At 38.3% G+C, this 15400-nt stretch overlaps 1 protein-coding gene across 1 annotated transcript in view; it reads left to right on the top strand.

Annotated features, from left to right (window-relative positions):
- Positions 1 to 15400, top strand: part of col27a1a (collagen, type XXVII, alpha 1a) — a 66011-nt gene that overhangs the window by 24455 nt on the left and 26156 nt on the right. Inside the window, exons 8-14 of the mRNA XM_041970375.1 lie at positions 4527 to 4571; positions 7126 to 7179; positions 7668 to 7712; positions 8843 to 8896; positions 9651 to 9695; positions 14143 to 14196; positions 15259 to 15303. Coding sequence (XP_041826309.1) covers positions 4527 to 4571; positions 7126 to 7179; positions 7668 to 7712; positions 8843 to 8896; positions 9651 to 9695; positions 14143 to 14196; positions 15259 to 15303 — 342 coding nt within the window. The remainder of the gene's footprint in view (positions 1 to 4526; positions 4572 to 7125; positions 7180 to 7667; positions 7713 to 8842; positions 8897 to 9650; positions 9696 to 14142; positions 14197 to 15258; positions 15304 to 15400) is intronic.

Raw genomic sequence — 15400 nt, 5'->3', positions numbered from 1 at the left:
GAAAGTTGGACAGTGATATGTGACGGCTGGTTTACAACTCAAATGTGCCAGAATTATTGTTTAAAATAAAGGTGAGATCACAGAGAGTTCTTTATCGCCAGCAGCACTTTACCCGTCTACACTCAGATGAGCTGTGAAGAGACTCTGTAAATTGTCTTAATGAAGCCCAGGGGCAAATTATAGCTCCTACTTATCAGAATGATGTCCCGCCCGTCGACAGGGGAAGTTATTGCTATAGCAACTTCATCAACACACACACACAGACTGACATCATCAAACAGCCCTCAGGTACTGGTCAGTGACCACAGACATGCTGACTGTAAAGGAAACATGTTAAATTAACTGCAAGGCTTAACATATTTTCCATGCAAAAACACAAATGAATGACGAAGTGGTGAATCTCCATCCTACATACAGTTCTTTGACAGATATGTGAGTCAGTCTCCAAACTTTGCTGGATCAGTGGGTGCTCAAACAGGCTTTGTTCTGTTCCTCAGGTGGAAAGTCCCAGGCGTGTTCCTCTTGATGCAGGTCTCTGCACTGAGACACACAGTGCAATATTGAGAAGAAATAATGAATTTTATAGCTGCTCCATTCATAGGCCACCCTAAAACACTTGTGTGCTGTTTCTTCCTCTCTAGCTGTTTAACTTGTCTCATTTGCTTGGATTTCAGTGGTTTAGGAAAACGGGATAACAGCAGCTTTTCCTGTGTTTTCCTCTGTATTTTTCCCTTCTACCTTCTCTGATTTTACACACCCAAATACACATGCTTTTGTGCAGGCTTTAAATCAGCTTCAGCTTGATGTTTCAAGAGGGGATTCTGGAATTTGGCTGCCGGTTTTCCATGGAAAACTTTAATGGAGAAAGCAGTGGTGCTTTAAAAGCGTGATAGTAGAGTGTGATTTTACACTGTTGGTCAGGCCAAGCATGTTCCGCTCTGTACAACATTTGTTCTACTAAGCAGACCTTGAATGGCTTTTCAGTATGGCTGGCAGGGTCAGGGAGAGGAGACATACACAGAGCCAAACCTCAACTACAAGGCCACATTACAAGCCACACGTCTCACCTTACTGCCTTCATCCCTCTGTCTCTCCTCTTACTGCTAGATGGTCTGTCTCTTCTCACTTTTAGTCTGTCTGTCTTTGAGTAGTCTGTAGTCTTTCCTCTTGAGAGTGAAAATCTATAATCCAGTAACTTTTAGCTTTCCTTGTCTGAAGTGTTGATATTAATACTTAAACATTAGACTTAAACGTCATATTTAAACATCAACTTAACTGTCTAACTCTTGGCAATATATTTTTTTTCTGCAACTATATCCTTAAATAATTTTAGTTTTAGTTATCTCCTTGCCCCATGGAGTCTGGCTTTGGTAATATACCTACCACCTACGAGATGCAGCTGCTGTACAGTAGCTGCTAAGGGTGTGATCAGTGTTAAAGCTGTGAGTTCATAAAGTGAACACAATTATCATGGACATGTCAATGAGCACAGTCATCAACACAAATACAAACAATAAAAGCTGCACAGTTGCAATGGTGTGAGGGATTTTTAACCAAAATTGTGGGAAAATATGACTACAGTGGGCCATTGTTTACATTGAGTCTAAATGTGCATGTTCACATGGATAATGGTCTTAGGTTCAATATTGGTTAGGTACCATGCCAAAGAAGGTACACCATCTTTTAAATCTAATCTGCCCATTAATTTGGCCCATCAAAAGTAAATGGAGTCCATTATTCAACAACAAGAAAGATTATTCACAAGTGAACAACATCTCAAAACGTACAGACATCATTTAGCATAACATGCACGTAACACTTAGCATGTTAAGTGTTAAAGTTCATGATTGTACAATAAGAAAAATACTGATTAAAAATGGGTTATTTAGAAGGGCTGTTAAAAAAAATTTAAAAAAGCAAAAAGAAAACATGGTAGAATGACTTTGGTTTACAAAGCCGCAAATGAATAAACAACAATGTCTTTGACAGATGGAACTAAAGTAAAACCATACATAATGTACAGTAGAAACCATAAATAAATAAAAAGTAATGAAGGGTGATTGAATACAAATATGCATTTGTAAAACATGCTTGAACTGTACATTCCTATTCCTAATGCATACTGGTAGGTGAGCAATTTAATTGATTTTATACAGACAATTTTCTATTTTGATGAAGTCCAAACTATAGCTCTCCTGAAGAGAGCATCTGATAAGCCCAAGTGAGACAATTTATCATCTTTCATTTAATGCAAAACAGGTTTTTGCATAACATTAATCTTTCTGAGGTTCTCCAAGACAAGTTCCAAACCAAACTTTCCTCATTCAGCTATGGTCAAACTAACAACTCCTCCTCATCATCATCATCATCATCATGGTTATTATGAGAGAATTCAAATCAACCATCATTTCTTTGCATGTTCCACAATTAGTACAACAAATAGTTGCTCTGTGTTCCACCAGGTTGGATTTAATGAGGACACTGACTGCAAGTAAGCGTGCTTTTGAAATTGCGGTTCAGACACGGATGAGGAACATCTTTTTTCCACAGGGTAGTTTTTACCTAAATTGTTCAATTAGGTGCAGGCAGTAGTTTGTTTTGTCTCTTCCTGCCAGACATCCAACTGAAGGGTTTATGTTCTACTGTATATGATTACTAAGCAATCGTCTGGCTCCATGCTTTAGAGCATTTCTAGAGCGATGAAAGTATAGATTAATGAGGTGTATTTATGCTATCAAAGACATCTGTGGTGCGTAGTTTTTAACAGATATTAGATCTGTGCTCTTTTGAACAGCCGAAAAGTTTAATGTATACAGAATGTGCACTGAGAGGAGTGAAATATCATCTATGGACACAATGTGTCTTTCATGTTATTGCTGCCAAATACCAAACTTAGCGCTGCCTGGGGTGCTCTTCAGCGTAGTAGGGGAAGAGGGGTGGTACTTATAGATTGCTACTGGGGAGCTGTTGTAAATGAAACGCATTATGGTGGGTTTTTCTGATTGAACACACATGCTTGTTAAACAAGTGGCATTGTAAACACAGGCAGACCTGTGGGAATGGCTGCTCTCATTAGTAAACTCATAATGAGTGAGATAAGGATCTGAGATGGCCTGGCTGAGGTTGAGTGGCTATTGTTAATACCCAGAACCGACAACATATGTGAATGTGTGTGGCTAGTTAAGCTCACAGGACAGCTTGAGCATGTAAGACTCTACACATGTTTGTACTATAAGCAATCTATGTAATAAGATGGGATATAATGCAGTACATGTTTATATGTGAAGGTGGGCACATGTGTGGCCAAAAGGGGACTAAAGTAAATTTGAAAAAAAGACAAATAGTAGAGATGCAAAGCTGAAATTCAGACATACCCAGGAGAGTTGCACACAAGCTCAAACATATGAGCATATTCATCAAAATACATTATTCCAAATTGCTGCTTTCCTAGTGCTTCAGACGGATAAAGACACTATGTTTTTAAGTGCATCATCGCTGCTCTTTCCACAGTTCTGTTTTCCACAAAAAAAAAATTGGTAACACACGCTCCTTCCTGCTTGTATTCCAGTGTTATGGCAGCATTTTTTTCAGCACCTGCTAATATCTCTAGGTTGTTTTATGTGCATTACTCATCCAGCTCCAAGCACCTCCTCCTAGTGGTGTTTTAATGATGTGCATCAGATTATATGAACTGATAGTGGGGCTCAGACATCATCAAAGCAGGCTGTTGTAGAAACAGTGGAAAGAATGTCCTTTTTAAGTCTAAGGTTTATACTGAAAGGGTTAGCAAGTAAATGCTACAGATAGGATGAAGGGATCAAATGAAGATTTAAACTAGTGAGAGTGATCATGTAGTAGGTTGCTGCGTCCTCTCCTGCTGCAGTCAGATGATTTAGAGGAATTCTGGGAGTCTTGGCATGGTCATATTGCACTGTGGTTTAGGAAAACAGGACAACGGGAGTCTATCCTCTCTTTGCCCATGTGTTTTTACTTTGTTTTTTATCCTTTTTTTCTTCTTCTTTTCTTTTTCTCTTGCTCTCTCACACTACCAAGCTGCAGTGTGTGATGGCATGTCTTCCCACCTTGGATTTAGTTTTTCTCTACTCTTTGTTGGTGGTTTGTGTTGCTGGAGTCAGCAAAAGTCAGCAAAACTGTTGGAGAGCGCTGTCAGGTTCTCTCTAGTGATATAGTCTGGATTGCATGCTGTGGGAGGGAACTGCTATCTGACTCAAACAGGAAGGCATTTATATACTTAACATGCCATGATCCTGGCACCATAACTGTGTGAAGACAGCCAGTGGAAAATCTGATCCTCTGACAGAGGGGCAGATTGATTCCTTGCATATGGCACTGAATTTGTCTGTGTGTGCTGTTAACTTTAACATGCATATTTGACTTAGCAAATTTGCTATTCCCACACTCAGAGAGTGTCAGGATTTCCCTCAGCTGTGATTTCTTTGCATGCTTTATTCTATTTTCCTGCTCTGTGATTCTTTTATTTATCATGTCTGATTTTGTTTCTGTAGGGACAGAAAGGTTACCCTGGTCCACCTGGACTCCCTGGGGAGCCTGTAAGTATTTCTCTCCAGTTTATACATAACTGTAAAGTGTGTTCTCTTGTTTTTCCTCTACTTTTCATGTCCTAATAACCTTACACATGGGCAAATCCACATTTTTTACATATTGCAACACATACAGTTGTTATTATTTCTTAATGTTTTACAGCCTCTTTGATTTTCATGAAAAATTATTCCTTTCAACTATTAGTTAAGATCTTAGATACTTCGCTCTATTGGCTGCACATCACATTCCATTTTTGCTGATCATCTGCTTTCATTGGCGTCTCTGAAATGTTTTTGCTCTTTTGTTGCTCAGTTTACTGATGTCTTACCCCTCACCCTCATCTCATTCTCTACATCCTCAATCAGCATCCACTCTCAGGTTGTTTAACCTCTTGGTCTGTGTGTATGTGTGTGCACATCAAGCATGCCTGCAGGGCAGACAGATCAGATTAGAATGTTGTGAATTACTGGTGAGGACAGACATCTGGCCATAGCACTGTGTTACAGTGATGCTCTCCAGGATATCAGCAAGTGATGCCAAAGAGAAAGAGACAGAAAACAGAGAGAAGAAAAACAGAAACATGCCAACTAGGCCAACAGTGACACACTCATTACTGCAACTTTAGAGAAAGTTTCCCACTGTCTGTTTCTCCAAACCTGTTGTTGCCACTAGTCATGTGTTCAATCTCTTTTTCTGTAAGGTAACCGAAGCTGTATTATTTTCAAGCATATATTTAATTTCCATTACCTCGATCTCTTTTCTCAACATCTCTCTTAAAATGGGGAAATCTGTGTGGTGAGCTCTTTTATTCATTGTTTAGAGGGAGGAGACACTCTGGCTATTTAGTTCAGCCCTGTACTTGTAAGGAGCATCCAGCCTTGTGCCCAAAGCTATTTTCAGTCAGGTTGGGTTGTACTACTGTTTGTGTTAAGGCACAAGCTTAGTCATCAAAACAAGAGTTGAACATTCCCCTCATTGTTAAGCTTTGACATTCTTATTGCTTGAGTTGGATTCTTCAGGAATATATATCACAAGAGATTCATTGTATCATTAAATAAAACTTATTGAAGTCATCATCAGTGTAGGGAGTTCCCTCATTGTTTGTCATGGAGAACAAGTACCTTTTCTGTTTCATTATTGTGTCCATCCTCTAACGCCCCCCTGTTTCCCACAGAGCTACGGCTGATGATAATGATCACAGCTTTGTCCTTAAGTTTGAATCACCATAACACCAGTGACTGAGTCATAAGCACAACTGTTTGGCATTGGGGATTCTCTCGCTATTTGGAGCAAAGACCAGCTGGTGTGCATAAAGTGCTGATGACTCTGTTACTGTAATACACCATTGGCTGAGTTGAGAGCTCTCCTTAGTCCTGGCCTGTTAAAGGTCCCAAGCACACTTAGCCAAATTCTTGTCTGGTTCTAACTAGCAGCATTATGCACTATATTTATCCAAGGAGGAATGGTGACTAGTGCACATGGCTGCACTTCCAGTGTGTCAAAGGAAGTTATACATAGATGCTTACACCCTACAAAATTTTATTTGTTACGCTTCTATTTGTTATGTTTTCAGACAGTTACATATGCACACATAAACTCCTAATCAGGAACAAAGGTTTCTATTCAGACCCCATTTGTTAAGTGTTGAGAGAGAGAAAAAGTGGGTCCCGGTAATTTCTATTTGTTTATGCAATTTGACAAGACATCATAATGCATGTATAAACTTATAACTTAATATAAGATTTAGACATAATTATGACTGATGTCAAAGTGGCAAAAGTGTTTCATGTCTGTAAACTTTGTTTTTAATTGTCAATTATGATTAGATTTCATTATTAAATTATGATTTATGAAATGTGATGCATTCTTATGAATAAAAAAACCTGCTATTATTGTAACTAATACTGAGATGTTTGCAGTGATATAACATATAAAGAATGTGTAATATTCCTATATATGAAGTACTCATGTGTGGTAATTCAGATTGTTATATTTTAAATTTTGTTCAAATGGCAAATTGTATTTTACTAATTCTTGGATGAGCTTGGATCTTTATTGCAGATGCATACAAGAAGTATCAACAAAAATCATGAGGAAGAATAGAAAGAGTCATAAATTAGATGGCGACTTATAAACTGGTTCTGCAAAGTTTTTCCAAATAGAAGCTCAGTACAACCTGAGGATTTGAAGAGGCTTTTGCTCAGAGTGCTCATGGTACACAATAAATATTATGAATAAAAATATGATTTGTGTTTTAGGGTATAAAAATTTAAATTAAAGTGGGCTTAAAAGCATTCAAATGTCCAGTAGAAAACAGGCTCATGTGCAATTGGTGACACACCATATAACTTCTTACACTCTAACGTCTTGTCATCTACTTTGATTTAAAAACTGATCATATTATCATTGCAGTTGGCTCGTATCAGCCACTCTTGTTTAGTCTCAGAGATAATTCACAACTGTTCAGTGTAGCTTGCTTGTGTTTGTGTTACTATTTAGTTCACGCTCACCTCCCCGTTTACCTCTCTTTCTCACTATCTCGCCTCTCTGTCTTCCCTCCAGGGGGAACAAGGTCCAGTCGGAAGCCCAGGTGCCAAAGGTTATCCTGGCAGGCAGGTGCAGTAAATCCTCTGCTGTGACTGGTACAGTTGTGGTCAGGGCCATAGTAAGGGCAGAGGGCCAAGTGGAATTAGGTTATGCTGAACAGATGACATGGAAAAAATGTCTGGGTAAAAACCAAATTGAATACAGGACATGAAATAAAATAATAGTAATTATAATGTGGTTTAAGACTTCAAATTGGCAAAGTACAACCGATTAGCCGTGATACTCCGCTGGAGCACTATTTGCATATAGACTTGTGTTAGAAAATTTTTACTACATTCCAACATTTTATTGTTTATCTTCATGGGCTTTTAATCTCATTTTTTTTTAAAACGTTATACAGCATAAATAATCTTAATTGGACTTCAAGTCCTACCTGTCTGTTGCTTTGTTTTATTGATATAAAGTGTAGACTTTAGCTTACGATGGTTAATTCCACTCAGGTGTACTTCAGGAAAAGTGTTGAGTTGTTAAAACAAAGTTCCTCTCTTTTCTTTCAGGGTTTACCAGGGCCTATAGGGCCAATGGGGCCTAAAGGCATTCGGGTAAGAAGACACAGCTTAATTTCTGCTCTACTTTGGTTTTATCTGATAAAATGACTAACACTGATGCTTTGACAGGATCAGTGTATATGCTTATCAGCCTGGTGGCTTACTGACACTTCTTACTTCACAATATTTGTTAAAGAAAACTGTAAATCTCAGTTAAAACACACAGTACGTTATCTAATGAAGGGCCACACACTGCTAGTCTTATATGCTCTAAACTTAGTGCTGCATGAAAGCAAGCATGTATGACTCAGTGCAACAACATCCACATGCATGCATGAAAGCATGGGTGTATTTCAGTGCACCAGCTTCCACCCCTACACACAGAAATCCATTTACACAGATTGACACACATCCAACGTGCACTACTATTATTAGTATGCAGTTTGTAATTTAGAGTGCCTTCACTTGTAGTATAAACATTGTGTTACTTAGTGAAGGCATGGTGTTAATAAGCCTCTACACAAAACTCCCCACCCTTTACGTTCACAAAAAGGAACTCAGAGTCTTGGATACAAACTGATTTTTATGTTGCGTTCCAATAAAGGTCCTTTATCAGTTCTCCTTGGCTGTTCCAAAGTTTCCCCTGCCCCAGAAGGCTGGAATTTCCTGTTTAAGCTCCGTATGAGGCCCTGCTGTCTTAAGGAGGCATTTCTAGTCCCCTCTCTCCCTCTCACTGAGCCACCTTTCCACATTTCCTGCCCTCTCATTTACAGCACATTCTATATTGTGTAAATGTAAACTTGCTCAACTTATGCTCGTCTTTAACTCGCGTCTCACCTGTTCCTCCAGAGTTCAACTGTGGTGTTTGTGCTTGTTTTCCTCTGTGTGTGTCTCCACTGCACTGACAGCCCAGTGCGTCGCCCTGGTTATCTTCAGAGATCCCTGGCGTGAGGGTATGTGCCCTTGGACTACATCGTGGAAGCCAGCACCATGCAGTCCATGGGCATATACACTTGCCTCATGGCTTGGTTCTTCATGAAAGCCCACCCTATCCATGCTGGACCGTCGGCCCCTGAAATCCAACATTAGAGCCAACGAGAGTTGATGCTTGTCTTGCTGCTTGTGTTACATCTGAATGCTCACTACTGTATTCCTACTCTCTCCTCTCTTGTATTCTTCTGTAGGGTTTCATTGGAATTCCAGGCCTTTTTGGCCTGCCTGGGCCTGATGGCGAAAGAGTGAGTTCTTCTCAAATATATTCTCTGTCAAGCACCATCAATAATTGCAAAATCATCCATTGACAAAGTGAACTCAGCTAATGCCCCTATGAGGTGACAACCATGTTTCTCCTGCCAATTTCATTAAGCTGTCTCATAGTTGTTATGAAGCAAGAACTAGTCCCCAGCTGTCAGAGATGTTGCTGGATATGTTAAAGCTGTGTGGGAGTGTTGATGACTCATATGATAAAAGCCCCTTCGTAGTGCCTTTGAACTGCTTGAACTTTAGGCCTCCTCCTTCTGTGCACCCTTTAGAACACAGAGCGATTAGCCTACTTATAACATGCTCCAGGGGGTTGCGTCAGAGCAGGGAAGGCTGTAATCAGGACCCCTCCATTGCCAGCCAGCAAATTGGGTCATAAAACTGACAGTGTCTGCCTCTTTCCCCCAAGAGAAACGTGTGTTTATTCAACATATATGTGTACGAAAGCACTTATGATAGGCTGTAAAGATGTTGGATGTTAAGATGCAGTCAGTTACTTCTCACATCTGTTGAAACAGTGGATAAAAAAGACTCAGGCTACTGCTTTTTACAATAATTGTATGTTTTGGGCTTAAATCAGAGTTTTCCAAGACTGTTTTGGTTTTGATATGATTTTTACATAATGTCTGACTTTCTCTTCATTCTTTGTTTGTCTGTCTACTTTGACCCCTTTCATTTACCCTCTCCCTTCTTTTTTGCCCCAACTCTGCTTTCTTCTGTTCAAACTCTCAGGGCATTCCCGGTGAACCAGGGAAGAGGGGCAAGATGGGTAGGCCGGTAAAGTTTTGTCTCAACATACTTTACAGATAATCATTCTTAAGTGTGATCAATTGTGCTATTATTGATGACTTTTGAGTTGTGGAAATAAAATAGAATGTAGAAATGTGTGACCTAGTATATATTAGATTTTTATTGCTGCATGCTGACCAAGAGACTCAGTTGTGCACCCAATCTCTAATTTAAAGCCATAGGAGACCGGTAATTTTGTTGCATTTGTTGCAGAATACCTTGTTTTGTAGAGAAATCTATTGGAAAGGTTTTCCATTGAAGTCATTGCTCAATATTAAGTTTTGAATTTGACCCAAAATACTAACAAGAAGCATAAATGAAAAGTACATTCATAAGCTGCACTGGACAATCCCCATTATTTTAAAACTTTGTTTTATTCTTTCAAAAAGTTTTTTTGTTGTCTATGACACAGTAAAGCTAGCCTGTACTTCAGACAATCCACATATTTCTGAGACTGTCCCCACGTGGCAGCAAAACACTATAACATGTAGATGTGTGTTTGAAGCACCAATACAGAATGGTGGTAGAACGTTCAAGTGCCAGATCTTTGTGTTGATCTGATGCTGTAGAATAAACTTTAACTTTATTCTGTGCATGCTCTGCAAGCTTCTCTGTCTGCATGGGACAGGACCATTTCACCTTTGCACAATCTTATAACCAAAAAAATAATAATATTTTCAGTTTTTTTTAAAGCAATGTATTTTTTTTTATTTTCTTTGTTTTTTTGTTTTTTTTGTTGTTTTTTTTGCCATAGTGAAAACTCAATGATACAAATAGGTTATTGGTTAAAAATTAACTCAAAAAACCAATGCTTATAATGGGCATTATTAATGACATCAACAAGATTCAGCTCTCTTGAGATACAGGGCCTTAACTGGTGTGAATAGTAACACTTGCCTCCTATTTTATATCAAAATGGTTGCTGCAGAAAAGCTTTATCACCCTAACCGTCGTGGCCCAACATAAGCAATCTGATTGTCTGCTGGCCTAATTTTTTTACTAGAAAAGCAACACATTTTGCTAAATTTGCCAGTAAAATTTTTTTTTTTAATTTTGTAATTAAGTCAATGTTTAAATTTCGCAGCTCCATCATAAGCACAATTCTATTGTATGAAAAGTGTATCAAGCAAGGGTCCAAACAATACTGTGATATCCTCTGCAGAGAGAATATCACAGTGTTTTGGGGTCTTTTTTTCAAAGTAAGCTTAATTTCATATTTGTTTGTTTGTATAGTTTGTCTTTATATTTATTGAAATACCAATAAACTATAAGGAAAAGCACCTAATTCTGTTACACGGCATACTTTTACTAATTCTTGCAGTAAACTTGGTATTATAGTTTTTATTAGTTAAGATCCTAAACTATATAGCTAATTAGTGCACAGCCTCATATGTTTCTTATACCAAAAAAATGACCCATGCATTTGAAGAAGTCTGTAATTTATAAAGCCAAAGCTAAAAAATGTTACAATGGCCCCTGGTTGTCCTTGTGATTTTACATTTCGCCAACCTTTACAATAAATTTCTTTGTTTGTGCTATATTGACAGCTTCCAGTGCAGAGACTCTAACACCTACACATGTGAAAATTTATAGGGTTTGCATTTACGTCATTGTTTGAGTCAGCTCAATATTTCCATGGCTGTTGGAGGGGTTAAATGCAGCTTGAATACAGTGGAGTCCCAGCAGTTGCATGTCAGGGTTTTGGATGCAACAGAAAAGAGCTTTTGTTGGAGTAAAGGGTTTTTAGTCCCCCAGCATGGAGCCAAGCCATTAGGAGGAAACCGGTTGTTCTGTTGTGTGTGTCACATAATGTTCAAAGACAGTTTGAAAGAGTGTTTCAGAATGAGAGTGTAACCCTGAAACACACTGCTGAGATCATTTTGCAGCTGTTGCTTATTGGTTTTTCAGTAAATAAGGCAATTGTGGGCCAGAACGTCTGAACACAGATAAGCCAGGCATCATTTAGTGTGAAGCTTATAATGTAATTAGAGATTTGTTTAGGAAGTTGGTGTGAATGTATTGTCACCGGCTGTGTGTCTTACTTGAATTTGTGTTGTGTTTTTGTTTTTCACACACATGCAGCTGCACTATAAGATTTATTTGCTGATACATTCCGGCAGCTATAACCTTTCTCAGGTCATTTCATATGAAGATTAAAGTATTCAGACGGAAGTCTTCTCATGATGTTGATGTTTTCCCGCCTGCAGCACATTCAGAATGCTGTATGACAGCAGCAGCTCTGCTTTGTAAGGCCCAAGGAAAACAATGACAGTGCATCACAATAGATAGCATAACATACACATGTCTGTACTAATCAGCCTTGTGCTGAGAAAAAATAGCAAAGGGGTTATGTAACTTTGATGGTTTTAGAAGATTCATGTCATTGCTCCTGCATGGAAAATGGAGAGCAGGGACACTTAACATAATCATCCCTGAGAGATCATCCTTGCCTCTGAGGTGGAGGAGAAAAAAACGAGAACGTCATGAATGTGAGCCAGGCATTTTAATGGTCATAACCACAGTGCTTGTACTCTGTCGAGGAAGCACACAGACACACAGCCCGTCATCTACCCAAGAGGGAAAAGTTATATTAAAAACAGTTAAGAACATAAAAAGTTTCCACAGCACACTGCCAGCAGTTCTGTGTTTCAGCTTAACTTTTTTTTTCAAATAACTAGCTTTTCTTGTTCTTGGTGGTTGTCTTTAACAGCCTCATCCACTATAGTTCCTTCATGTCAGGCCTGCATCTTTTTGAAGTCAGTGCTAACAAACAAGCTCGTTTGACATAATCTAATAGCATATATACCCTTAAAGCTCATATGACTCTTTCTCAAGGGGTTTTTAAGTACTTGGCAAAGCTACTTTTCCCACATTTGTCCTTAGTTTATATGGTAGTGGTGACAGCTGTATGATTCAGCTTTTGGGTCACTGTCACGCTTCATAGATTTCTGTGCCACTTGTGCTTCCCCCTCAGTACCATAAAGTGGGGTCATGCAAAACATTGACCCTGCTTGAGTAAGTTTCTTTGGGGATCTTAGACCTGCACCAGAAGCCAAGTTTGAACAGAAAAGAGCTTTTCCTCAAACTACACAATTGCAGCATTTAGCCCACTTCTGATCGCCTCATTGGCTTGAAGGGATTTTTCAGTAGATTAAGAGAGACGTAAACGTTTACATCCATCACGGAGATTTATTATTGCGTAGAGACAAAATGGCAAAAATTTCCCAGGCTGATTTTTTTTTTTCAGGAAACAAATTCAAAACTCAAATACAAAGACTTACATTGAGTCTGCAGATTGTATTTCTAAGCTGAGTCAGTGATTAAGGTAAATATACATGCTGTTTATCTAAATCGTCCCTGCTCTTACAGAAATAACTGACATTTTCAGGAGGTAGCACTAATTAGCATGTTGAAACAATGCACTGAGACCAGAACTGCAGAGCCTTACCATTATAAGTGTTCCTGAATGGCCTTGGTTTAAAGCTTCTTGGCCTTGTTGCTCTTTGCAGTTGTGGTTTCTCTTTGCTGCACCACCAACTGTTAGAATAGCTCAGATTAGCTTCTCATTCATTGCTAAATGGACAGAATAATTACTTGGCTCAGGGTCTTTCTTGTTGTAGAAAACGAGTCCAGAACAGTTGGATATCCACACCCTAAAGTTGATAGATTTAATGCTTTTAATAGGCTATTTGTTCTTATTTTATCCTTTTTGTAATTACTTTATTTAATGTTACATTTGACTCAGTGACATAATAACTGTTGTTCTACAACAGTAGCAGCATTATTGGCTATGTGTAGAGGTTAAAGTCTTAATGATACGGCCTTCTCCAATAAAAATATTTCTTTATTTTTTTTCAAGATTATTTGTACAATCACTGCAATCTCCATTTTGTTTTAGTAATGACAGCTTTGAAATAACTTTTAATCAAAAAAATTTTATGTCAACAAAGGCTGATATGAATTTTCATGCACAAAGTTATTACCGGGATTAAAGAAGCTTTATACCATCCTTCAACTTATTGTTCAAGTTTTTAAGTCTGTAACTTAATGTTTTGGGGGTTTTTTCTTAGCGTGATTTCTAGTTGTGTTGTTCTTGGCTACAGCAGGCGGTTTTAATAGGGAGCAAACTCAATAGAGCAACTGTACGCTACCCGTTAAACACCAAATGATAGACAACTACAGATAATAGGATACTTAAAGGTCAGGTTGTGCCCCACTGAGGACCAAAAGTCAAAGGACAATATTGGTTTTATATAATGTTACTCTGCTAATAATGCTAATAATAAGTAGCTGTTTGCAATAAAGTTATTAACGTTGCATTCACATCTTTGTGTTGCCCCCAAGTGGCCAAGAAATAAGTGATTGCAAATTTATAAAAAACAAACTGTACTGTTTGATGGCAGTCAATAATAAAACTTCATCTCTGTGTTCTCAGGGGTTTCCAGGGGACTTTGGGGAAAGAGGACCACCTGGACCAGATGGAGAACCAGTATGTCTCACACAGAGATAAATCCACATGTTCACAGAAACTGAGAGCAGTGAATTTAGTTGCTATCTAGAACTTTTTCTGCTTTGTCTGAAGTTGCTCAGGATAAGCAGTAATAAAGCATGTAATATCATCCCCATGCCTTTGTCTATAATAGATTATTTTAGTTGGAGTTCATTTGCAAAATGTTGTAGAAATAAGAAATGGTCGGCTTCAAATACAACATTTTCCTCATAAATTGGCCACAACATACAGTGCTTTGAGGATATCCAAGAATAATTAATGTTTTAATAGTAAGATATATTATTATATTATTGAGTCTTTTTTTATTTCAGTAATGAACACAGTTTGTAGCATGCTTCTGTCCTGATGGAAGACATAAAATAATCTAACATTGCACTTCATCTGTCAAAGCTGAAAACACAACCACATCCAACAAACTTCATTTTGGAAAGATACAAGATAAGCATGAAGTGTATTTGAAGTGTTCAAGAAAACACTTCACCTGCACATCACTACACAACATACTAAACCTTGAGAAAGGTTTAGTATGTTTTATCCATGCAAAGCAAAAAGGTGCATGAGCTAAAAATGATGACTGAGAATGAGGAGGCAGGCTTTTTTTTATTTATTTGTTTATTTGTAAGTTAAAACAAACAAAAAAAAAGTTAAAACTACAACAAACAAAAGTCACCTTAATCAATTCATTAAGCTCTTCTTTAAGTTAAGTTTTGATATTTGCCATTATTAGGATGCATCCTCTGGTGTCTGCAAAGGTTTGTAGAAATCAGCCTTACTGTCTTCCATTTTTCAGGTGGTTTAAACCTGCATATTTGAAAAAGCCACAGCGGGATGACAGGCTCACATCCCCCGCCACCTTTACCTCAGAAACACACACCCATACATGCACACAGCTCGCTCTCATAAGCGCCAATGAACACTGAGCCACTTTTCTGAGCATGTTTGTTTAAAAAAGAGCCAATAACCAAAAAAAGAAAAAAAAAACTTGCTGCTTCTCCTACTCCGTTCATCTAACTTCATCTTTCCCCTCCTCTCTCTGACTAGGGTGACATGGGAGCCCCTGGTCCAAACGGTGTTCCTGGGCTTATTGTGAGTAGTACTTTGTGTGTTTCTGTGTGTTTATGACAGTTTAAACAAGTTATTTTCCCAGACACATTTCACCAATACATAGCTGTAAAAGTTTATG

This window comes from Melanotaenia boesemani, chromosome 19, assembly GCF_017639745.1.
Source record: "Melanotaenia boesemani isolate fMelBoe1 chromosome 19, fMelBoe1.pri, whole genome shotgun sequence".
NCBI classification, from domain to species: domain Eukaryota; kingdom Metazoa; phylum Chordata; class Actinopteri; order Atheriniformes; family Melanotaeniidae; genus Melanotaenia; species Melanotaenia boesemani.
Note: the sequence above shows the minus strand (reverse complement) of the source record. Positions and strands in the feature narration are given on the sequence as shown.